Raw genomic sequence first — 24,812 nt, forward strand, 5'->3', positions numbered from 1 at the left:
AAATAAAACAAATGCAGCCACCACATCTAATGATTGGCAAGCTGCAATATATTACATTTTATGGTTTTGGGTTAAAAGCGGAGCTCGACCCAAAAGGGGAAGCACCGCTTATTTGCCTCCTCCCCCCTCGGCTTACACATTTGGCATATTTCAGGGGGGCGGGTACCTGGCTCCCAATTCCGGCTGACTTCGGAAGTTCAGCCCCCCTCCTCTTTCCTCCACTGCCGAGCCATTCACAAAGCTCAGTGTGCTTTGCACATGTGCAGGAGATGGCGTTGGCAGCACCCGGGAGCTGATTAAAAAATCAGCTGGGGTGAAGACACCGCTGGATTGGTGGACAGGTAAGTGTGCAAATATTAAAAGCCAGCAGCTACAGTATTTCACATTTTTTCTGAAGGAGCCTGGAGTTCCACTTTAATACTGCCTTAAAACTGGATGGACCAATCAGAATCATTTTAAGGGCATCCAGTAGCCATTGCTGTAACTATTTTTTTCTTTAACTTTTTATATAGAGAAGAAAATCTGAATGTCCCTTCCCCCCTTTCTGTGTCCTGACCAAGCTGTGCAAAAGGAGCTGAAGTGAGGATCCCATCAATCCTGAACCTTTTCGGGAAGACTCAGGACCCTTCTCTGGCCTGGGTGCCTCAGGTGAAGTGAATTTCAGTTTCAAGAATTTATATTAAGTTTTCATGGTGAACTTCAAATACAACATTTGTAAAGTGTACCCGTATTGTCATCACAAATAAGTTGAACTGCATTTGACACATAGCAATGTCCCATCACATCTCTCTTTGTAGAAATGCCTATGCAAATACTGACTGTAACGGAACCGCGACCCACAATGCGCTTGTGTGCTTCCGTCAGAATACCGCTTCCTTCAGCCTTGAACATAGATATCAGATATTATAGCCACCCCCACACAAAGCTAGCCGAGAATAGCTTGTATAAGATCTGGAACATTTATTTAAAAAAACACACGCCGAATATATACCCCACCAGGTCAGGTGCCTGATTACATTATCATATGCAGCTGAAATTGTGTACAGAAATATAACTAACATATCTAAGGAACAACCAACACAAACAGTATTCTACTTTCCCACTAGCAACTAATAGATGACAGTGATTTAATTAACTTGAGCAAATTAACTAGCAGACTTGCCGTCACCGAGCTCATGAAGTACAATACACATTATTATAAGTGTAAACACATCACACCTTATTAATACACAGACTAAGCTTTGATTATTTAGGAGTCACAGACTTCATGGCAACAGGCTATAGGTCTCACAGTGTAAAGTGGGATTAAATCTTCATATATTTCTTTAGAGATATTGTTGATTAATATTACTCAGGGCTGGCCCTACCATAGGTCCCACTGGGTCCATTGGACCCAGGCGGTACTTGGAGAGGGGCGGCAAATTTAATCCAAATATTTTTTTACGGCAGTTTTGTGTGTCATCAGTTTGCGGCATGTTACAGGTGGCATTTCCCCATCTCATACTGCCGCCCATAGTGCAAACTGATGAGTATGAGGAGGCGGAGTGTCTCCTCCAGGGAATGTCCCTCGCGTGGAAAGTCCCTCGCGTGATGGTGGTGTGCGCAATGACGTCAGACATCAGCGCACTCCATCTAACCAGGGCAGGCTGGATCTTCTAGGGCGGTGTCCACAGCAGACACAGGAGTGACAGGAGGACTGAGGACAGACAGCGGGTGTTTGGTGGACTGGTCCAGTGGTAAGTTATGGAAGAAGATAACAGTATATATAATATTTTCTAAATGTTATATTTATATTAAATAATGGATGTTGGGGCCTTTTGGTGGGCGTAATTTTTTTTGGGGGGGAGGGGGGGGCAGCATTTCATTCTTGGACCCAGGCAGCACAATTTCTTGGGCCAGCCCTGATTTTACTGTCCCTTTTGAAGTAATCCAAACCATATTCTCAGTGTCTATTAAGTAGTTGTCCATCATTTTCTTGGTCACCCTGTGCCCGTAATAGACACAGGGTGACTTACACATAAGACGGGCCTAGGGAGCTGAGAGAGGGATTTCCCAACCTCTCTAAGGGAAGCTGTGTTCCACGGGCCCCCCAACCATAGTGACTCCCGTCACACTGACTTTCTGAGAGTCTGTATTTGCATAAGTGTAAAGACGCCTCCTTTTGGCAGTACTACAGTCTGGTGAGAGGTCATTCAAGCACTGAATGCTGAATTGTAGAGGGGAAAGGGGTGGCCTTCTTTTCCCGTACCCCAAAAGTCCTCAAATTTGAAGAGGTGTTTTATTACACTATGGGTGAGATCTGGCAATCAATGCTTAGCTCATAGCATTGTATCTTGTATATTGATGTACATTGTTGAGCCAAGAGATGTCATCAGATGAGAAAGGCCAGGACTCGTCTTTAGATCAGGGGTTCTCAACCATCAGGCCGCGGCGAGCCGCAGCCTCCCACCTACTTGGCCTCTAGCCAGCTGCAGATCCCCTAACTTCCGAAAAATGTCTCTCAGCTGCCATAGTGCCTCCAACCTTCCATAGTGCTCTCCAACCTCCCGCAGTGCCACTCAGCCCCCTGCAGTGCCCCCCAGCCTACTGCAGAGCCTCCAGCCCACCATAGTGACTCCAATCTTTAACAGTATCCTACACTGCTGTATCCTATCCTACACTGCTGCTTGACTTCCCTGCTGCAGTACCCTCCAGTCTCCCACAGTTTATCTGCAAAGACCCCAGCCTTCTGAGGAGACCCTCCAGTCCCTTTTAGAAACTCTATCTCCCACAGTTTCCCCAGTGCCCTCTTTCCCCAGTGCCCTCTAGAAAACACATTCCCTACAGGCTACTAAGTCTCGAGTCCCCCAACCCTCCAGAAACCTCTTTACCCCACCACCATATTGGTGTATATATAGATGTTCATCGCCAAGAGATATCATCAAAGAAAGGACAGGACTCCTCTTTAGATCTGTGGTACTTGGCCGTGGCCTGCTGCAAGGTTATGGCTTCCCTCTTGCCAGGGCTCTAGCCAGTTGCAGATCCCTTAACCTCCGATAGTGCCCCCAACTTTACATAGTGGACCTCAGTGTCTCTCAGCCCCCACAATGCTCCCCAAACTTCCACAGTGGTCTTCAACCACCCACAGTGGCACCCAACCCCCTGGAGTGCCTCCCAACCTACTACATAGATTTCAGAACCCCATAGTGATCCTATCTCCAGCAGTGTCCCACAGTTCCCCTTCCAGACCCGCAGCACCCTACAATCTCCCACAGTGCCCCTGCAAAATCCCCAGCCTCCTGGAGAGACTCCCAGTCCCCTCCAGAAACCCCATCCCCCAAACTTTCCCCCAGCCCTTTCCAGAAAACGAATCCCATACAGGCCTGCTAAGTCTGCTGCAGAGACCCCTAACCCACTCCAGAACCCCCCTCCTCCATATTGTTGTATACAGTATATTGATGTAAATTGAGAGGAGATATCATCTGAGAAAGGATGGGACTACTCTTTAGATCTGTGGTTCTCAACCACCAGGATGTGGCAAGCCACAGCCTCCCTCCGACCAGTCCTCTAGCCAGCTGCAGATCTCCTGACCACAGTGCCCCTCAGTCTCCACAGTCCCCCCAACCCCTACAGTGTTCGCCAGTCCTCCCACAGTGCCACCAGCCCCCTGCAGTGCCTTCCAGCCAACTAGGGTTTCTAGACCCCAATAGTGGTCCTATCTACAGCAGTGTCCCACATTACCCCCTGACCTTCCACGGTGCCTCCCCCCAGCCCCTGAGGCACCCTTCCATATTGCCCATGCAAAGTCCCCAGCCTCCTGGAGAGACCCCATCCCCCCAAATTTCCCCCAGCTCTTTCCAGAAATCTCATCCTCTACAGGTCCACTATGTCTGCTGCAGAGCCAGCTGCAGATTCCCTAACCTTTCATAGTACCCCCAACCTTCTATTGTAGACCACAGTGCCCCTCAGCCCACGCAGTGCCCCCCAACCTCTACAGTGTTCTTCAGCCTCCCAGATTGCTGCCCAGCCCCCTGCAGTGCCTCCCAGCCTACTGCAGAGTCTCCAGTCCCCAATAGTTGCCCTGTCCCCAGCAGTGTCCCAACCTCCCAACCTCTACAGTGTTCTCCTGCCCCCCAGATTGCCGCCCAGCCCCCTGCAGTGCCTCCCAGCCTACTGCAGAGTCTCCAGTCCCCAATAGTTGCCCTGTCCTCAGCAGTGTCCCTCATTGCCCCCTGACCTCCCACAGTCTCTGAAGCACCCTCCAGTCTCCCACACCTCCCCCTGCAAAGTCCTCAGCCTCCTAGGGAGACCCCTATGACCCCCACTCCCCATGGTTTTCCCCAGCCCCCTTCAGAAACCCCACCCCCTACAAGGCCACCAACAGGGCTTCAGAGTCCCCAAACCCTGTCTGGAACCCTCAACCCTCCTTTCCCTTCCCACAGTAACACCCAGCCCCACCCAGAGCCTTTTCAACATTTTAATACATACCTTGCATTCCCATACTTTTATTGGGTGAGTATAAACTTTTATTTTACTGTTGGGGCATGGTAGGCTTTAGAAGAATTTATTGGGCCCCATATATATATGTATCTGGGTGTAAGCACAGAGCCCCAGGAAATTATTAACAGATTTATAGCCCGTGCCATAATACAACCCTTTCAGAGTTCCTATAAGAAACCTCCTGCTTGTTTCCAGATGCTGACTTCATGATTGGGGCGAAGGTGAATACCCATGATTCTCTACGCCTGCCTTGTGAGGCTGCAAGATGGCCTCCCTCTCTCCGCCTCCACCGATTTCCACCCGAACATGCAGATTCTGGAGTGCAAGAGATGGGTGAAGAGGCTTTCCATCACCCTGTCGCAGCGCCCGCCCAGAGGCACCACCAACGTCTGCAACTTTCATATACAGTAAGTACACCTTGTTATACGAGGGCCGGTTCACCCACATGTGGTCTTCTGCGGAAACGGCAATTCAGTGTTTGAGTTAGGGCCCATACACAGGCGCATATTCCATTGTGGTGCATTAACCCACCAGTGTTAATCTGTGGTATGGCACATGAAAACATGGAGTTAAACCCTCTCATTTGGGCCTCATTCACACCTCAGTGTTTTGTAGCTGGAAGATCGAAAACTCCAAAATGCCGGAGAAGAAAAAATCAATAATTCTCTATGGAGATGGTTAATATCTCCACTCCAAGTCACCTGAAGCCAAACGCTTGAAGCTCAAAAAAGTTCTGGAGCTTTTTTTGGAGCTCGAATTGGGCAGATTGTTTTTTTTCCATATAGAAATGCACGGAAATGCTTGATCTGGGCGTTTTTGAGTGTTTTTCTGCAGAAAAGCAATAATTAACTAAAAATAAATAATAATTGAAAATAAGTAAATAAATAACAAATAAATGAAACACAAAAATAAATAATAAATTAAATAAAATCTCAAACCCTAATATTAAACCCAAACCCTAATCCTAACCCTTAATCCTAACAGATAACTCCAAAACTAATCCCAAACTCTGATATTGACCCCTAACTTTATTCCTAGCCCTAATATTAACCCCTAATCCCAACCCCTAAACCTAATAATAACCCCTAATTCTAACCCCTATCCCTAATATTAAGCACTTATTCTAGCCCCCTAACCCTAATCCTAACCCCTAATTCTAAGCGCTAACACTCATCCTAATCCCTATCCCTAATATTGATCCCTAACGCAAAATCCCCTAACCCAACAAATTATATACATAAAATTAAGTAAATAAATAATCTATAAAATTAATAAATTAACCCCTAACCTTAACCTTTAACCCCTATCCCTAAAACAAGTAAAAAAATAAATTAATTATTAATAGTAAATAAAGAATGAATCAAAACTTATGAAAAAGCTGAAAAACATAGCAACAAATGATGAAACAGATGATATTTTTTTCTATTGGCTAATAAAAAATAAAAAAAACGCCAAAGCTAAAAAATGCTTTAAAAACGCTGTACAAAAACACTCCAAAATGCGCATACAAATGCCCAAAAATAGAGCCGATAAAACGCTATAAAAACGCAAAGCTCAGGTTTAAATGCAGCCTAACAGCCAAGGAAGATGCCATTTTGGCCCCTGTTTTATTGATAATGACACAAGCCATTTAATGGCTTGACAGGTTTGTTGAGAGCACATGCATTTGGATTGCGAGCATAATTCGTTCTGGAAACATGCTTGTAATCCAAAGCACTCTTATATCAAAGCGAATTTCCCCATAAGAAATAATGGAAATTCAGATGATTTGTTCCACAAGTCCTTCAGTTTATAGTCCTATATACAAAGATTATAGCAATGTGATAGGTTGTGTAACCAGAAAATGTCCATCCACAATATGCAGCCTTCCCAAGGGGATTAGAAGCAAAAGCTAGCAGAGCTACAGAGTATAAAAGAGAAGAGAGGCGCCTCTAAGTGTAGCAATATGGTTACATTTAATGAAGGTTCAACATTTAGCAACTCACATGGTTGATGATTAAAATAGGCACATCTAAGTATGCAGGCATCCGGGGTAAAGCTGTCCACATAGACCATCTTCTGAATCACCGGCTCTCACCACTGTCAGTCTGCAATCCTGACCGGGAAGAATAGCCTGCAGTAGAGTGATCTGAAAGTGAGGCTTTGAATCACTCGTGGAGTGCAGCGGGGAAGGGATGATGAAGATGGCGGTGCAGAAGATGGTCTATGTGGACAGCTTTACCCCGGGTGCCTGCATACTTAGATGTGCCTGTTTTAATCATCAACCATATGAGTTGCTAAATATTGAACCTTCATTAAATGTAACCATATTGCTACACTTTAGAGGCTCCTCTCTTCTTTTTTATACATGACGCTACTTGTATATCAAGACATCGCTTGTATATCAAGTCAAAATTTATTTAAAAAAATGTGCTTGTCTTGCAAAGCGCTCTCAAACCAAGTTACTCTCAAACCAAGGTTTTACTGTATCTCTTTAGGAAATGGTTGAAGTATTATGTTAGCCCTTACCTTGTAAAACAAAACCATTCAAATTGAAATAGAAATGCAAGGCAAAACATTTGTGTATATATACAGTATGCTGTATATATACATACATATATATATACATATATATATATATATATATATATATATATATATACACACTTCTCAAAAAAATTAAAGGATCTCTCCCCCCCCCCCCCCTCAAAAAACATCTGATGTCTCATTACAGAGAACCTGTCACCTAAAAAGAGATCACATGGGGACTGTTTGTCCCCTTCGTGATAAAAAAAATAGTTTAGTGAAAAAAAATAAAATAATAAAAAGTGTAAAAACATAAAAGCTTCACCCAAGCATCTAAAATCCCTCCCTAATAATTTTCATTTCAGTGGAATATTTGTAACCATTCTATGTTTGTGCAGTTTTTTCTCATCAGGTGACATCTCCTCCTTGGTGGTTTGCTCCAGCACTTTCCCCTCCACCGCGGCATTCAACTTCCTGGAAGAGCTGGTCTGGGAGTTCTCCACTTCTTACAACAGCACAGCCATCACCCTGGCCTCCAGGCCCTACGCCTTCCTGGAGTTTGGTGAGTGTTTCCTACAGGATATGGCTTTGATGTTTATTCTGCTTATATCCTGTCTTCCTTGGTCCCAACCCTCCCTCCTCATCCATACAGATGGGCCGAACACCCCCCCACCCCCCGTTCGGTTTGCAGCAGGACTCCTGAACTGGGGAAATGTTCTGCCCCGAACTCTATTGAAGTCTATTGAAGCTGAACATGAGAAATCAAAATTGCTCATTGTGAAGGCTTATATGCAGGTAATTGGCCATAAAGGGGGTGTGGGGGGGTCCGGTTACTGCCCTAGGGTACATGTTTCAATGCAAATTAAAAAGCAGTGATTTAATTATGCTTAAAGCGCAATGATAAAAATAATAATATTCCTTTAAAAATAGTGCCTGGGGGGGGGGGGGGGGGTCCCATTAGTCTCCCTGTAAAGTGGCACATCTGTACCATGTATAGAACCTGCTGCAGCAAACATTACATTTCTAAAGAAAAAAAACGAGTCAAATCAATTTTAAATTGCTGCCATCCGGCTATTAAATAAAAAAAATAAAATAAAGAAAAAAACGATGTGGGGTGTCCCCCCTCAGCCCCAGTCCATACCAGATCCGAACTGGTATGGATATTAAGGGGAATACCATGCCAAAATGAAAAAAAAAAAAAACAACGTGGGGTCCCCCACCCCAAAATCCATACCAGCCCCCTATTCGAGCAAGCAGCCTGGCAGGGTCAGGAAAGGGGGGAGATGAGCAAACCATACCAGGCCACATGCCCTCAACATGGAGGGGTCCTTTGGTGCAGGAGGGCCCGCCCAAAAGCACCTTGTCCCCATGTTGATGGGGGCAAGGGTCTCTTCCCCACAACAACTGTTTTTATTTATGTTGACACTTTCTTGGTGAATGGGTAGGGGTGCTATGTACCCAATACTCATTCACATGGGGGGGGGGGGCGGGATCTGGGGGCCTCCTTGATAAAGGGGGCTTTCAGATTCTGATAAGCCACCTGCCTGCAGACCCCCACAATCAGAGCCCAGGGTTGTGGTGAAGAGACCCTTGTCCCCGTGGGGACAAAAATGCTTTGGGGTGGGGGCCCTGCCCCAAAGCACCCCCTCCTTGGCTTGTTGTAGGCATGTGGCCTGGTATGGTTCAGGAGAGGGGGGCACTCGCTCGTCTCCCTCCTTTCCTGACCTGCCAGGGTGCATGCTCAGATGAGGGTCTGGTATAGATTTTGTGGGCGACCCCACGCCGTTTTTTTTTTTTTAAATTTGGTGTGAGGTTCCCCTTAAAATCCATACCCCCACACTATTTTTTTCTTTCTTTTTTTTTTTTACCGGCAAATGTTTTTTTTTTTTTTTTATTCAACTGTCAGCGGGGAAGCCCATTGACAGCTGAGGATTCATTGGTTGTTAATGACGCCACAGCCGGCTACCTGGTACCGCTCCTTAACCACTTCTGGACCAGAAGGTTTTACCCCCTTTTTTGCGATTTTTTTTTTTTCCCCACAAATAGAGCTTTCTTTAGGTGGTATTTGATCACCTGTGCGGTTTTTATTTTTTGCGCTATAAACAAAAAAAGAGCGACAATTCTGAAAAAAAAAAAAAAACAATATTTTTTACTTTCTGCTATAAAACACAGCCAATAAAAAAAAAAAATGTAAAAAATCTATTTTTTTCATCAATTTAGGCCAATTTATATTGTGCTACATTTTTTGGTAAAAAAAAATCCCAATAAGTGTATATTGATTGGTTTGCGCAAAAGTTATCGCGTCTACAAACTAGGGGAAAGATTTATGTCATTTCAATTTATTTTACTTTTTTTTTTTTACTAGTAATGGTGGCAATTAGCGATTTTGATCAGGACTGCGACATTGCGGTGGACAAATCGGACCCTAACTGAAATTTTTGAGGAAAACAGTGACATTACTACAGTATTCAGTGCTAAAAATATGCACTGTTACTGTACTAATGACACTGGCAGGGAACGGGTTAACACCAGGGGCGGTCAAAGGGTTAATTGTGCTCCTAGGGGGTGTTTTCTAACTGTATGGGGGATGGACTCACTAGATGAACATGGAGATTCGTGTTTTAGTGTGTGTGTGTGTGTGTATATATATATATATATATATATATATACACATAGACACACACACTGAAACAACTTATAAAACTGAAACATTGTTTCTTCAACCCCTACCAATATATATATATATATATATGTGTGTGTGTATATATATATATATATATATACAGATTTATTTATTTATTTTAATTATACAGATATTGTCTGATCACTGGTGCTGTCTCTTAAGCCCCGTACACACATGTCGATAATTGGCCGTGAATTTTCGGCCAACGTCCGATCGGCCGATTTTCGGCTTGTTAGTATGATGCTTCCGAAAACCGACTCCGACTTTTCGGGCCGAAAAAAATCTGGTGTGCAGGCTATACAATTTTTGTTGGCCGTCAACACAACAGCCGATTTTCCATCAGTCAGTACAGATTTCGGCAGACAAAAAGCTGATGAGCAAGACTGGGCATGCTCAGAGAAGAAAAAACACACGGAAAGTAAACCCAGCACATGACATCACTTCTGAAGTAGATTTTTGTTGGGCGAGAAAATTCGTGTGCAGTCTAGGCACATTCCAACCAACGAAACACCACTCTGCACAAAAGTCGGACGACCAGTCGGCCGATAATCGTTGCGTGTGTACGAGGCTTTAGCACTGTTCAGTTCTTGAATCTCAATGCAAACTTTATTGACATTACAGCTTGTTTCCACCAGGTGGTGCTGTGTTTACACAATACAGCCAGTGTTAATTTCGTCATCTAAAATATTTTCGTCTACTAAATTCACACTATTTTAGTCGACTAAAATACAACTAAAACTAAAACAATTCAGATGACTAAAATACGACTAAAACTAAAATGACATTTTAATCAAAGGACTAATGACTAAAACTAAATTGAAAATTGACATCAAAATGAACACTCCTCTGCTGGCCATTTCTAAATCCACAACACAATTCCATCCGGAGCCTGTAATAATCGCACATTAAAGTGTAAACGTGTATTGCTCTACCGCATACGCATAAGTAAAAGGCATCTACTGATCTGCTGAAAGAGAAAAAAAATAAAAGCTTTTCTTATATTTTTTTTAATAATTAATGTTTAATATTTAATGTTGGTAATATATTCAGGTAAAATGTGCAATGACATTACAGCCAATACAGTTTACAGTTTTTGTGTTTTGTATTTTAAAGTTGCACTTCTGTTTGTCAAAAATAAATATTTTTGTTTGTTTATGAAATTTGGTTTTATTTAACCACTTAAGGACCGCCAGCCGCAGTTATACTGCGGCAGGCAGCCCCTCCTGCGCAAACCCGACGTAGGCATGCGTCGATCGCGTGCTTGCAGCTAGGGGGCGAGCGTGCGCCACTGTCGGCATGCTCCCGCCTCCACTTGGCAGCAGGGACTCCGATGCACGGGGCAAGCGGCTTCGATTGCTGCCTGACACCCACGATCGCTCCCCACTGAGAGAGAAGGACGGTCGGCTGTTGTAAACACAGCTGACCGATCTTCTCCCTGGAATGATCACAGAGTACCTGTGATCCTTCTATATATGATCACAGGTCTCTATGGTCATTCCATAAGTCCAGCCCCCATACAGTTAGAATCACTCCCCTAGGGTCACATTTAACTCCTTGATCACCCACTGTATTAGCCCCTTCCCTGCCAGTGTCATGGGGGAAGATGATTTGTGCTAGCAGGGAGGGATTTGGGGGGGTTGTACAGGGGGGAGTAGAATTGTCCCTAATAGGAAATGTTTTTTTGGGGGGGGGGGGTTGTGCTAGCAAGGATGATTCGGGAGTACTTGTGCTAGGAGGAAAAATTAAGGGGGGGGGGAGTATTTGTGCTAGGAAGAAGGGGGGGGGGATCTGAAGGGTAGAAGATTTGTGCTAGGAGGGATGATAATTAATTACAATTTTTTTTTTTTGGTGGGGGGGGGGGGGTTGTGCTAGTAAGGATGATTAGGGGGTATTTGTGTTAGGAGGGGAAAATGGGGAGGGGCGGGGAGTATTTGTGCTGGTAACTTGGGGGGGGTCGGTGAATGTGTACTCAGAGACAGAAAATTTGGGGGATTTGAAGGGTAGAGGACTTGTTCTAGGAAGGGTGAATACTATTTTTTTGGGGGGGGGGGGGGGTTTGCTGACATATACAGATCATACATTTTGGGGGGGGGGGGATTTGGCAGGTCTGTTCTGGGCTCTAGATTACATTCATCATTCTTCATTATGACAGAGGGACAACGCAGGACCACATATGGGAGACAAGGACAGAGCGTTGTCACCCCATAACAGGAAGTAGCTGAACAAGGACCCTCCTGGTAGGATCACCAGGGATTATTTTATTGAAAAGACTGAAAATGACTTTTGGAATGACATGAATGTGTTTAATCCTCCATGGGAGTTGTGTGATTGGGTCACATGTATTATAATGTCTATATAAAGCCTGTGTTGTGTCTCCTACAGATAGTGTTATACAACGGGTGAAGCACAATTATAACTCTGCCGGCAGCACCCCCCCAGTCCGCCTGGATCCCAGCCCCCCACCTATCTATGTAAAGTTAGAAGATATAGGGGAGGCCAACGGCTTTGCCAACGGGCACATAACTGCACAAGTGCACACAGGTAAGGGGGGGGGGGGTCAATTCTATTTATGAAAATGTAAAGCCAAAACTTTTTATTGTAGATGTAAATGGAGTAGGCAAGGGTTAGAACCCCTGTAAGGTTTTTATTGCTGTCTGTGTCCCCGATAGGAGATTCGCCCTCTCTGTTGGTCCACAAAAAGTCAGGATCTATCCAAAGTTAAAGCTGAATTCTTAGATGAGCAAATATTGTCTAAATCCATTCATTATATGTCTTCTTCTGGAATCTCAGTGTGCTTTGTGTATTTCTTCCAGATCTGTGCAGTGATCCAGTGTGAGACTTCCTGTAATAAAGACCGCCCACTGCTGCCCTCTCTCCTTGTGCAGGGTGACTGGTCTTGTCTCCGCCCCCTCCTGTAGTTTTCTGCAGGCAGTCTGTAGAGGGTGGAGCCTTCTGGGTCCCTCCCATAGGTCTGCGCTCTGCATAGTGTCTTGAAAGTGATCATGTGACTGAGGACCAGACAAAGCCTTCTTATTCTCTAAAATAATTCCATAAACATCCACTATTTAATGGCCCTGTAATCTATTACTCATGGAATTGTTTCCTCTGATCATCTCCTGTATCATGTCTGCAGTCTCTGACCATCTCCTGTATCATGTCTGCAGTCTCTGACCATCTCCTGTATCATGTCTGTAGTCTCTGACCATCTCCTGTATCATGTCTGCAGTCCCTGACCATCTCCTGTATTACGTCTGCAGTCTCTGACCATCTCCTGTATCATGTCTGCAGTCTCTGACCATCTCCTTTATCATGTCTGCAGTCTCTGACCATCTCCTGTATCATGTCTGCAGTCTCTGACCTTCTCCTGTATCATGTCTGCAGTCTCTGATCATCTCCTGTTCCATGTCTGCAGTCTCTGACCATCTCCTGTATCATGTCTGCAGTCTCTGACCATCTCCTGTATCATGTCTGCAGTCTCTGACCATCTCCTGTATCATGTCTGCAGGCTCTGGCCATCTCCTGTATCATGTCTGCAGTCTCTGACCATCTCCTGTATCATGTCTGCGGTCCCTGACCATCTCCTGTATTACGTCTGCAGTCTCTGACCATCTCCTGTATCATGTCTGCAGTCTCTGACCTTCTCCTTTATCATGTCTGCAGTCTCTGACCATCTCCTGTATCATGTCTGCAGTCTCTGACCATCTCCTGCATCATGTCTGCAGTCTCTGACCATCTCCTGCATCATGTCTGCAGTCTCTGACCATCTCCTGTATCATGTCTGCAGTCTCTGACCATCTCCTGCATCATGTCTGCAGTCTCTGAGCATCTCCTGCATCATGTCTGCTGTCTCTGACCATCTCTTGTATCATGTCTGAAGTCTCTGACCATCTCCTGTATCATGTCTGCAGTCTCTGACCATCTCCTGCATCATGTCTGCTGTCTCTGACCATCTCTTGTATCATGTCTGCAGTCTCTGACTATCTCCTGCATCATGTCTGCTGTCTCTGACCATCTCCTGTATCATGTCTGCAGTCTCTGACCATCTCCTGCATCATGTCTGCAGTCTCTGAGCATCTCCTGCATCATGTCTGCTGTCTCTGACCATCTCTTGTATCATGTCTGCAGTCTCTGACCATCTCCTGTATCATGTCTGCAGTCTCTGAGCATCTCCTGTATCATGTCTGCAGTCCCTGACCATCTCCTGTATTACGTCTGCAGTCTCTGACCATCTCCTGTATCATGTCTGCAGTCTCTGACCTTCTCCTTTATCATGTCTGCAGTCTCTGACCATCTCCTGTATCATGTCTGCAGTCTCTGACCATCTCCTGCATCATGTCTGCAGTCTCTGACCATCTCCTGCATCATGTCTGCAGTCTCTGACCATCTCCTGCATCATGTCTGCAGTCTCTGACCATCTCCTGTATCATGTCTGCAGTCTCTGACCATCTCCTGCATCATGTCTGCAGTCTCTGAGCATCTCCTGCATCATGTCTGCTGTCTCTGACCATCTCTTGTATCATGTCTGCAGTCTCTGACCATCTCCTGTATCATGTCTGCAGTCTCTGAGCATCTCCTGCATCATGTCTGCTGTCTCTGACCATCTCTTGTATCATGTCTGCAGTCTCTGACCATCTCCTGCATCATGTCTGCTGTCTCTGACTATCTCTTGTATCATGTCTGCAGTCTCTGACCATCTCTTGTATCATGTCTGCAGTCTCTCACCCTCTTCTGTGTATGCCTGCAGTCTGTGACTATCACCTATTTCATGTCTGCAGTCCCTAACCATCTCCTGTATCATGTCTGCAGTCTCTGACCATCTCCTGTATCATGTCTGCAGTCTCTGACCATCTCCTGTATCATGTCTGCAGTCTCTGACCATCTCCTGTATCATGTCTGCAGTCTCTTGTAAAAACAAAACCCCAAAAAATGTAACTTTGATATAAAAAAAAATTGACTAAAACTCTGTTTCTATGTCATCCATGACACTTGTCCTATACTATCCTCAGGCGTGAATTGCCGAATGTCCCCGGTGAGCCCTCTGGGTATCCTGTCCATGATGTTGAGCATCATGTGCGCCGCTCTAAGTCTGATCCGTGGAGTTCACCTGGCTGAGAATTCCTTCCAGGTAAGATCTCTTCTGTGCTAATGGGAAAAAAAACTCTGCGTAAGTCAGGACCGTACTGATGCAGCCATATACTCTTATGTTCATGCAAAAGCTCCGTCACTCACCAACTGTCATTGTGCAGCAGCTGGAAGGTGAAGAAGATAAAGTACTATAATATATTAGTCATTTGGTGTCCCTCAGCATTAGGAATGAGTTTTCACCTATTGATTAGAAGTATTAATATTAGTGGATGGAATATTCTACTTTATATTGCAGGGGGTTGGTTGCGGCACGCGCCTATTTTCTTGAATGTGTGCAAAACACAACGGGGTGGTAATTTTTACTGAGGCATGTATATAACCCCATTCCACCTTAAGGGGGCGGTAGGGGTTGTCTTTGGTAAAACAAAGCGACACAACCACCCTTTTTTAACATTCCCCCCCCACCCCAACCACTAATGTAAAGGAGACTATACTGCCATTTCAATCACAGGCGACTGGAAGATTCACCTGCAGTGAATGTTTGGTGAATGTCTGATTCTCTGCTTTACTAGAATACCTCTTACTGGGGAAGCTGGACAGACTCCCAACCTCCCAGAAGCAATCTGGGTTCCACAAGCCCCCCCCCAACCAAAGTGACTCACGTTACAACCGCCTACTTGGAAAATGATGTATTTTCAGTGACCGGGCCATTTTTTGCTAATTTCTTTACTTTAACCTCCCTGGCAGTCTGATTATGTCAGGATTTCTGTGCTGAAAGCGTTACATTGTTTTGCATAGAAATCTGTTGTTTTATATTTTAAAACTCACCTTCCCCTGAGATCCCCCGCCGTCCTCGCCCGCCGTCCTCCCCCGCCGTCTTCGCCCGCCGTCCTCCCCTGCCGTCCTCCACCGCCGTCCTCCCCCGCCGTCCTCCCGCTCTGTGCTCGTCCGATGCCGGCACTTGTCTTCCAGTTCCCTTTCCTGCGAGCGTTGTGACGCAGGGGGGTGGAACCGGCGGCAATTCCAAAAATGTAAATACACCAAATGAGATGATACAAAACTGTGATCCTAACGGATTACACTGCATCATCCCATTTCACCCCAGGATTTCACCTGGTGACTTTTCCAGTGCCCTGCCTGTCTATGTAAACAAAGCAGAGCTCTGTCCTGTCAGTGGGGATGTGCTGGGCTTTATTTCCCTGCAAAGCACATCCCTTAGTGAAAGCACCACATAGTACACACAAAAACACTGGCTAGGCACACATTTAACCCTTTGATCGCCCTAGATCAGTGATGGTTAACCTTGGCACCCTAGATGTTTTGGAACTACATTTCCCATGATGCTCATGCACTCTGCAGTGAAGTTACGCATCATGGGAAATGTAGTTCCAAAACATCTGGGGTGCCAAGGTTCACTATCACTGCCCTAGATGTTTAACCCCCTTCTCAGCCAGTGTCATTAGTACAGTGACAGTGCATATTTTTTAGCACTGATCACTGTGTTAGTGTCACCGGTTTCCACAGAGTGTCATAAGTGTCAGTTAGTGTCTGATTGTTTGCTGCAATATTGCAGTCCCGCTATAAGTCGCTAATCGCCACCATTACTAGTGTAAAAAACTAAAATTCCAGTATATATCCCATAGTTTGTAGACGTTATAACTTTTGCGCTAACCAATGAATATACGCTTATTGAAATTTCTTTTTTACCAAAAATATGTTGTAGAATACAAATTGGCCTAAAATGATAAAGATTTTACCTTTTTTTTTTTTTTTTTTGGAATGTTATATAGCAGAATGGAAAATTTTGGGCAGTTTTATGACTTTAGATGAGACACCGGCGAGCACTGCTCAGCGTCTCCATCCCTGTGTATAACAGAACTGAAGAGAAAAAGGGGATTAAAGAAGGTGTGTGTGTAGAAACCAAACGGCCCTTAGTTTGCTGTACTTACCCACCAGTCTGCTGACAAACCATATTAACTTGTCTAACATAATAGGTTAAAAACAGGGGTTTAGTTAACAGACATTTGCAAACGCATGTATAAGCTGCAGGCCACTCCAGGCACCCTGTGTATCCTGCAGTCCTAACACTACCTAACACTACTCAACCTGAGTGTCTACTGAGTGTCTCCAACATGGGAGTCCATGAATGCTAATGGATGGATGGGAAACAGGTGAGCTTGGAGGTGGCCCAATCCTCCCCCAACCTGCTCCCAGCCATGACTGGTATTGAAAAACTAATGGCTATGTGAAAGCCATAGGGTGCAAACTAAAAAATGACCAGCTGGGAGACACACACCCCCATCCCAATAATATAGATGGTAAAGGCAAATTGGGACTTTAGATGAGACACCAGCCTGTAAAGCAAGCGTCTCCATCCCTGACAACATGGAAAATTTTGGGCAGTTTGGGACTTTAGATGAGACACCGGGGAGCACTGCTCAGTGTCTCCATCCCTGTATATAACAGAACTGAAAGCAAAGAAACAAAAAAAGGGCGCACCGACCTAGCGCATTATCCTCAATAGAAGGCTTTATTAAAGTAACATTAAAAAATGGCTACTCACAGACGTAGATAAAGTAAGTCATATCAAGCTCAATTGCTCAAACGTCCGGGTGTAGTCTATACAATCGTTCATAACTGATGAGATGACGGCTGACGCGTTTCAAGGCCCAGCCTCTTCCTCAGAGCCACTGTGTCATGGCTATCTCCTTGGTTTAAGTAGTGATGTACTTATCCAGTCCCTACCCCTAGGTGGGAGTGTCTCTTCCCCCGGGGGAGTGGCTAAATCACTACAGCTCTTCCTCTCATGACCTCATTATTAGTGGTACACAGTGTCATAAATCAATCATGCAGATACAAAACAATGCTAAAAATATATGCTAAAAGTATATGTATACGTATAGTTAAAACCATGTGCATGAAAATAGGATTAAAATAAAATAAAAGTAAAAACCATATGCATAAAAACTATGAGCAGATACCAAAGACTGATGGAGTTGCTTGCTGAGTGCATATAGAGACACTGTAGGAGCTCCCTGAAACGACAATGGAGGGCAGCTAATGTGATCACTATTTGATAATAACCCCCATAATTTTCCTTTTTTACCTTTGCCGGTCTGCTGTGGTCTGGGCCATAATCAGTCAAAGGAGTCAAAACGGGGGTGGGGAGCCGATCGATCACCCCCGTTTTGGCTCCCCACCCCCGTTTTGACTCCCCCTGTTTGGAGCAGATCTTCTCCGCGCCCCCCCCCCTCCCCCCCTGTATGATGGAATCAATTTGGGGATTGTATGGAGAGGAATGGGTGAGATTATGGCCCAGACCACAGCAGACCGGCAAAGGTAAAAAAGGAAAATTATGGGGGTTATTATCAAATAGTGATCACATTAGCTGCCCTCCATTGTCCTTTCAGGGAGCTCCTACAGTGTCTCTATATGCACTCAGCAAGCAACTCCATCAGTCTTTGGTATCTGCTCATAGTTTTTATGCATATGGTTTTTACTTTTATTTTATTTTAATCCTATTTTCATGCACATGGTTTTAACTATACGTATACATATACTTTTAGCATATATTTTTAGCATTGTTTTGTATCTGCATGATTGATTTATGACACTGTGTACCACTAATAATGAGGTCATGAGAGGAAGAGCTGTAGTGATTTAGCCACTCCCCCGGGGGAAGAGACACTCCCACCTAGGGGTAGGGACTGGATCAGTACATCACTACTTAAACCAAGGAGATAGCCATAACACAGTGGCTCTGAGGAAGAGGCTGGGCCTCGAAACGCGTCAGCCGTCATCTCACCAGTTATGAACGATTGTATAGACTACACCCGGACGTTTGAGCAATTGAGCTTGATATGACTTACTTTATCTACGTCTGTGAGTAGCCATTTTTTAATGTTACTTTAATAAAGCCTTCTATTGAGGATAATGCGCTAGGTCGGTGCGCCCTTTTTTTGTTTCTTTGCTTTCAGGACCGGTGGACTACCCCAGTCCGATATGGGCAGCAAGACCTAAGCCATCTGAGAAGCCAGTTGTGAGTCCCGTGAGGAGTGTGGTCGAGGGGTTTGGATACCAAGCGCAGGAGGAGGGTGGTTACACCTTATTGTTTTTTGGAGCATATAACAAAACGGAACTGTTGTCAGGGATGGAAACGCTCGCTTTACAGGCTGGTGTCTCATCTAAAGTCCCAATTTGCCTTTACCATCTATATTATTGGGATGGGGGTGTGTGTCTCCCAGCTGGTCATTTTTTAGTTTGCACCCTATGACTTTCACATAGCCATTCGTTTTTCAATACCAGTCATGGCTGGGAGCAGGTTGGGGGAGGATTGGGCCATCTCCAAGCTCACCTGTTTCCCATCCATCCATTAGCATTCATGGACTCCCATGTTGGAGACACTCAGGTTAAGTAGTGTTAGGTAGTGTTAGGACTGCAGGATACACAGGGTGCCTTGGAGTGGCCTGCAGCTTATTCATGCGTTTGCAAATGTGTGTTAACTAAACCCCTGTTTTTAACCTATTATGTTAGACAGGTTTATTTGGCTTGTCAGCAGACTGGTGGGTAAGTTTAGCAAGCTAAGGGCTGGTTGGTTTGCACACACACACCTTCTTTAATCCCCTTTTTCTCTTCAGTTCTGTTATATAGCAGAAAATGAAAAATATTGTTTCTCTTACGTCCTCTGACAGTCGCCGCCCACTCATTCAGTCTTCACCAATGGATATTGACCTCTTATCCATAGGAGCAAGCCAGGCATAAGACTTGATAAAAACAAAGTAATTTACATAGACACACCTATGGGGGCTGTCCCACTGGTCCAATACCCCCCTGCTATCAGCCACCCCAAATCAGTTTGTCTTCTGCCTAGTTAGGAGTAAGATAGGCTCTCCTTGTGCTGGGGCTACAGTCTCAGCCTTCTTCTTCTATTTTTATGATTTTATTTCTGCAAATGCATTTTTCTTTGCAATACTAGCTGTTTATTTATCAGCCTTTAGTTAGTCACTTCTTCAAGATTATGACGGCGTCGCGGAGCTGGGAGTCACACTGGTCGTCCTGGTATCCCAGGACAGAGGGCCTTATGAAATCCCAGCCCGCCATCGAGCATTTAGCAGGCTATGCGTACGCCCTGGCCTCGCAAACGACCTGTTCCTGTCCTCATGGATGTAAGCCCGCGAGGTGGCCACCTCGCCTGGACGTCTCACCCAAGGTTCCGTGCGTTGCTAGCGTCCTGTGTTTTTGGCTGACGGCACCCCCGCCATCTGGGGTGGGAGGTTTCCCGTCGATGTGAGGCACCCCACGCCATCGGGTACGGTAAGTACATTCTGTGTGGGGCCTCTGTCTGGGGCTGGCAGTCCTGTGTGTCTGCGGTATCCCCTAATGTCTGTGCGTTTTTTTTGGGGCTCCCTTTCTCCCGGTCCCTGCGGGGGCTCTTACACAGCTAGCTCGCTATGTGGGGATGTTTTGTGTGGGTCCCTCTCCTATGTGACACTTATGGTGTGTGTGGAGGTGCAGACACGGGCGGCGACCGCTGCGGGGTTAAAAGCGGCCAGTCCGCCATTTTAGGTGTGGGCAGCATGCTGGCTTCACTGTGGGCGCTTCTACAGCGATGTATGTAGTGTTTTTTGGCGCCTTGCGGTGCCATCTTGTGTGTGGCAATGTGTTCTTCTGAGCACATGTCGGCGGCCATTTTCCCGGAGCCTCCCATTACTTTCTATGGGCAATCATTTTTCCTCTGTTGCCCCAGAATCCTAAGGGTAAGTTCTTCCGCGGCAAGCAGGGCCCCTCCTTTAAACCGAATCAGGGGTCCTTTCGTGCCTTCAAGGCGCAGGACAAGGGGAAACCTTTCAAGGGCCAGGGTGGCCAGAGAAAGCCCTGGGCGGGCAAGCCAAAAGCCGCCCAGGCTGGTGCGGCGGCCCAGTCCGCCAATGCCTGAAGGGGCGCCCTCACCCGTTTCAGGGGTGGGAGGACGTCTGCGCGGTTTCCTCCAACCTTGGCTGCTCGGGATTCCGGACAGGTGGGTTCAGGAAATCATTCTATTAGGTTACAAGATCAAATTCCTTTCATGACCAGGGGACAGATTCTTTACCTCAAATCTTCATTTCACCCCAGATCGGTTGCAAGATCTTCATCGGGTGGTTCAGGATCTACTCGCCCAGGGGGTTATCGTCCCGGTGCCACATCGGGACAGGTTTCGGGGGTTTTACTAGAATCTGTTCACTGTGCCCAGAAAGGAGGGCAAGGTGCGTCCTATTCTGGACTTAAAAGCTCTGAATCGCTTCGTGCGCGTTCAAAAATTCTGCATGGAATCGCTCCGCTCGGTGGTGGCCTCTCTGAGTCCGGGAGATTTCCTGGCTTCTATCGACCTAAAGGATGCGTATTTACACATCCCCATATTTGAGGGTCATCAGAGGTACCTCCGATTCGCTATAGCGGAGGAACGCTATCAGTTTGTGGCGTTGCCTTTCGGTCTCGCTTTGGCTCCAAGGGTGTTTACCAAAGTGCTGGCTCCTGTTCTGGGCCTGTTACGGGCACAGGGCATTGCGGTCTTGGGTTATCTGGACAATCTCCTGTTAAGATCGAGTGCCAGTCAGAGCCTGCTGCGCGATCTGTCCACTACGGTTCAGACACTCCAGGAGTTCGGATGGACCATCAACATTCAGAAGTCGACTTTGTCTCCTTTGGTTCGTCTCCCATATTTGGGAATGGTCTTGGACTCCACCCAAGCGAAGGTGTTTCTGCCGGAGGACAAGCTCCGGACCCTGCAGAGCGAGGTCAGGTCCCTCAGGGACAACAAGTCCTCGTCACTCAGGACCTGTATGCGGTCCCTGGGATTGATGGTGTCAGCCTTCGAGGCGATACCGTTTGCACAGTTTCACGTGCGGTCTCTCCAAGCGGAGATACTGGCCAGATGGGACCGGCTTCCTCAGTCCTTGGACCTGAGGGTGTCTCTGAGTCGCCAATCCAGATTGGATCTTCTGTGGTGGCTCCAGTCCCCGGCCGTATCTGAGGGAAAATCCTTCCGGCTGTTGCTGTGGATGGTGATCACCATGGATGCCAGCCTGTCGGGCTGGGGTGGCGTCCTGGGCAACCTGTCTGCCCAGGGCACTTGGTCGGTGGAGGAATCATCCCTACCGATAAACATCTTGGAATTGAGAGCGATAAGGCTGTGCCTGCTCCATTGGTCGGATCGTCTTCAGGGCCGCCCTGTACGGGTGCAGACGGACAATGCCAATGCAGTGGCTTACATCAATCACCAAGGGGGCACCAGGAGTGCCCGGGCGGCCCAGGAAGTGACCAGTATTCTGTCTTGGGCCAAGACTCACGTCCCGGTGATTTTGGCAGTTCACATTCCGGGTGTGGAGTATTGGCAGGCCGATTATCTGAGCCGCCAGACCCTGGACCAGGGGGAATGGTCCCTACACCCGGAGGTGTTTCAAATGCTGTGTGCGAAATGGGGATCCCCGGATGTGGATCTGTTTGTGTCCCGGCTAAACAACAAGGTGGGAAGGTTCGTGGCAAGCGTGCCGATCCTCTGGCAGACGCCTCGGATGCGCTGGTGGTGCCTTGGCACCGGTATGGTCTGATGTATGCCTTTCCCCCCGATTCGGTTGTTGTCCAGGTTCCTGCGCAGGTTGGTCTCGGAACCAAAGTTGGTGATTCTGGTGGCCCCGGACTAGCCACGCCGGTCCTGGTACGCGGACATCATTTAACTGGCCGTCGGGCCTCCATGGCGGCTACCGTTATGAGACGATCTACTGTCTCAGGGACTGATCTTCCATCCTGCTTTACAGCCGCTGGCTTTAAGGGCATGGCTGTTGAAAGCCAGGTCCTGAGAGACAGGGGTCTCTCATCTGAGGTCATTCCTACTTTGCTCAAGGCTAGGAAAGCCTCGTCCGGTAAGATCTATTACCGTACCTGGAAGTGTGAAACCAGAGGCTTCCCTCCTCGTTCATACTCGGTAGCGAGGGTGTTAGCCTTCCAATAAACGGGTGTGGACCAGCGTCTGGCGTTGACCACGATTAAGGGCCAGTTGTCTGCACTGGCCGTCCTTTTCCAGCGCCCACTGGCGTCTAACTCTTTGATTCGCACCTTTATTCAAGGTGTGCGTCACTTGGCCCCTCCTCGGAGGGCGCCTTTACCTCCTTGGGACTTGAACTTGGTTCTGTCCGTTTTGCAACGTCCTCCCTTTGAAAACATCAGGGAAGTTTTCTTTGCCTCTGCTGTCAAAAAAGGTTGCCTTTCTGGTGGCGATCACTTCTGCACGCAGAGTGTCGGAGTTAGCGGCCTTGTCTTGCCGTTCCCCTTACCTGGTGGTTCATAGGGATAAGGTGGTCTTGGGACCCAACCAGTCCTTCCTTCCAAAGGTGGTTTCTGATTTTCACCTTAAAGAGGAAGTAAACCCTCCTCTACAACTTGTACCTATAGGTAAGCCTATGATAAGGGTTACCTATAGGTACTGTAAATATCTCCTAAACATGTACCGTTTAGGAGATATTTACCTTACATGTCGCCAGTGACGTCACTGGCGCATGCTCTCTGAAGGAACGGCCGATCGTGCCGTTCCTTCAGAGCCCCGTGCCGTGACTGTCGGCTCCCGCGTGCGTGCACGGGAGTGACGTCACCGCGGCTCCGGCCAATCAGATGGCCGGATGCCGCGATCCCGGAAGACGGGCGACTAGACATGTCGCCCGTCATAGAGGTGAGTGAGCGGCACGGCGGGGGCTCGTTCTGAGGTAAGTATTGCATAATGAGCTAATATGCGATGCATACTAGCTCATTATGTCTTTCTTTTGCAGGGTGTAAGAAAAAAAAAAAAATGTATACGAGTTTACAACCTCTTTAATGAGGACATTGTTTTGCCTTCGCTTTGTGCGAATCCCAAACATCCTAAGGAGTTTGCCTTACATTCCTTGGATGTTGTCAGGGCAATCAGGGTTTACCTGTCGTCCACTGAATCCTTTCGGAAGTTGGATTCTCTTTTCGTCCTTCCTGAGGGACTTCGGAAGGGTATGGCTGCGTCTGCGGCGACCATTTTAAAATGGATCAGACAGTCGATTGTACAGGCCTATTGGATTAAGGAACGGGTACCGCCCTTCCCTGTCAAGGCGCACTCTACCAGAGCGGTGAGCGCGTCCTGGGCCTTCCGGCATCAGGCTTCGGTGGCCCAGGTGTGCAAGGCTGCGACTTGGTCGTCAGTGCACACCTTTTCAAAGTTCTATAAACTTGATGTTCTGGCATCGGCAGATGCCTCCTTTGGCCGCAAAGTTCTGTGTGCCGCAGTGCCTTAAGGGGACCCTAGTTTTGCAGGGCCCTGGCTGTTGGGGTTGTTTCCCCCTTGTTTATTTGCTTTCCTGGGTTGTTGCGCCAGTTGAGCTTTTCTGTTGCCCAGAGGATTTACCTTTCTGTTCGTACGTAAGGTTCCTTTCTCTGACGTGGGTGCTGCATTGCCTTTATGACGGTTGCGTTTCCCACCCCTCATGTCTACACTGCTTTGGGACATCCCATTGGTGAAGACTGTATGAGTGGGCGGCGACTGTCAGAGGACGTAAGAGAAAACTGAATTTTTGTAAAATCTTACCGTAAAATTCCTTTCTCTGAGTCCTCTGACAGTCACCGCCCCCGCCCCTCTATTTGGGGTTCTTTGGACTTTAACTGCTTGCTACCAAGCAGGATGGCTGATAACAGGGGGGGGGGGGGGTATTGGACCAGTGGGACAGCCCCCATAGGTGTGTCTATGTAAATTACTTTGTTTTTAACAAGTCTTATGCCTAGCTTGCTCCTATGGATAAGAGGTCAATACCCATTGGTGAAGACTGTATGAGTGGGCGGCGACTGTCAGAGGACTCAGAGAAAGGAATTTTACGGTAAGATTTTACAAAAATTCTGTTTTTTTTTCCAGAATTGTCGCACTTTTTGTTTATAGCGCAAAAAATAAAAATCGCACAGGTGATCAAATACTACCAAAAGAAAGCTCTATTTGTGGGGAAAAAAGGACGTCAATTGTATTTGGTTACAGCATCGCACGACCGCGCAATTGCCAGTTAAAATAACGCAGTGC

General features: G+C 46.7%; 1 protein-coding gene across 1 annotated transcript in view; it reads left to right on the forward strand.

Annotated features, from left to right (window-relative positions):
• Nucleotides 1–290: 290 nt before the first annotated feature.
• SEC22C (SEC22 homolog C, vesicle trafficking protein) overlaps nt 291–24,812 on the forward strand; it is a 52,759-nt gene continuing 28,237 nt past the window's right edge. The window contains exons 1-6 of the mRNA XM_082259272.1: nt 291–341; nt 513–648; nt 4,675–4,886; nt 7,383–7,546; nt 12,050–12,208; nt 14,674–14,792. Coding sequence (XP_082115398.1) covers nt 4,711–4,886; nt 7,383–7,546; nt 12,050–12,208; nt 14,674–14,792 — 618 coding nt within the window. The 5' untranslated portion in view covers nt 291–341; nt 513–648; nt 4,675–4,710. The remainder of the gene's footprint in view (nt 342–512; nt 649–4,674; nt 4,887–7,382; nt 7,547–12,049; nt 12,209–14,673; nt 14,793–24,812) is intronic.

This window comes from Pelophylax lessonae, assembly GCF_965119305.1.
Source record: "Pelophylax lessonae genome assembly, chromosome: 5".
NCBI classification, from domain to species: Eukaryota; Metazoa; Chordata; class Amphibia; order Anura; family Ranidae; genus Pelophylax; species Pelophylax lessonae.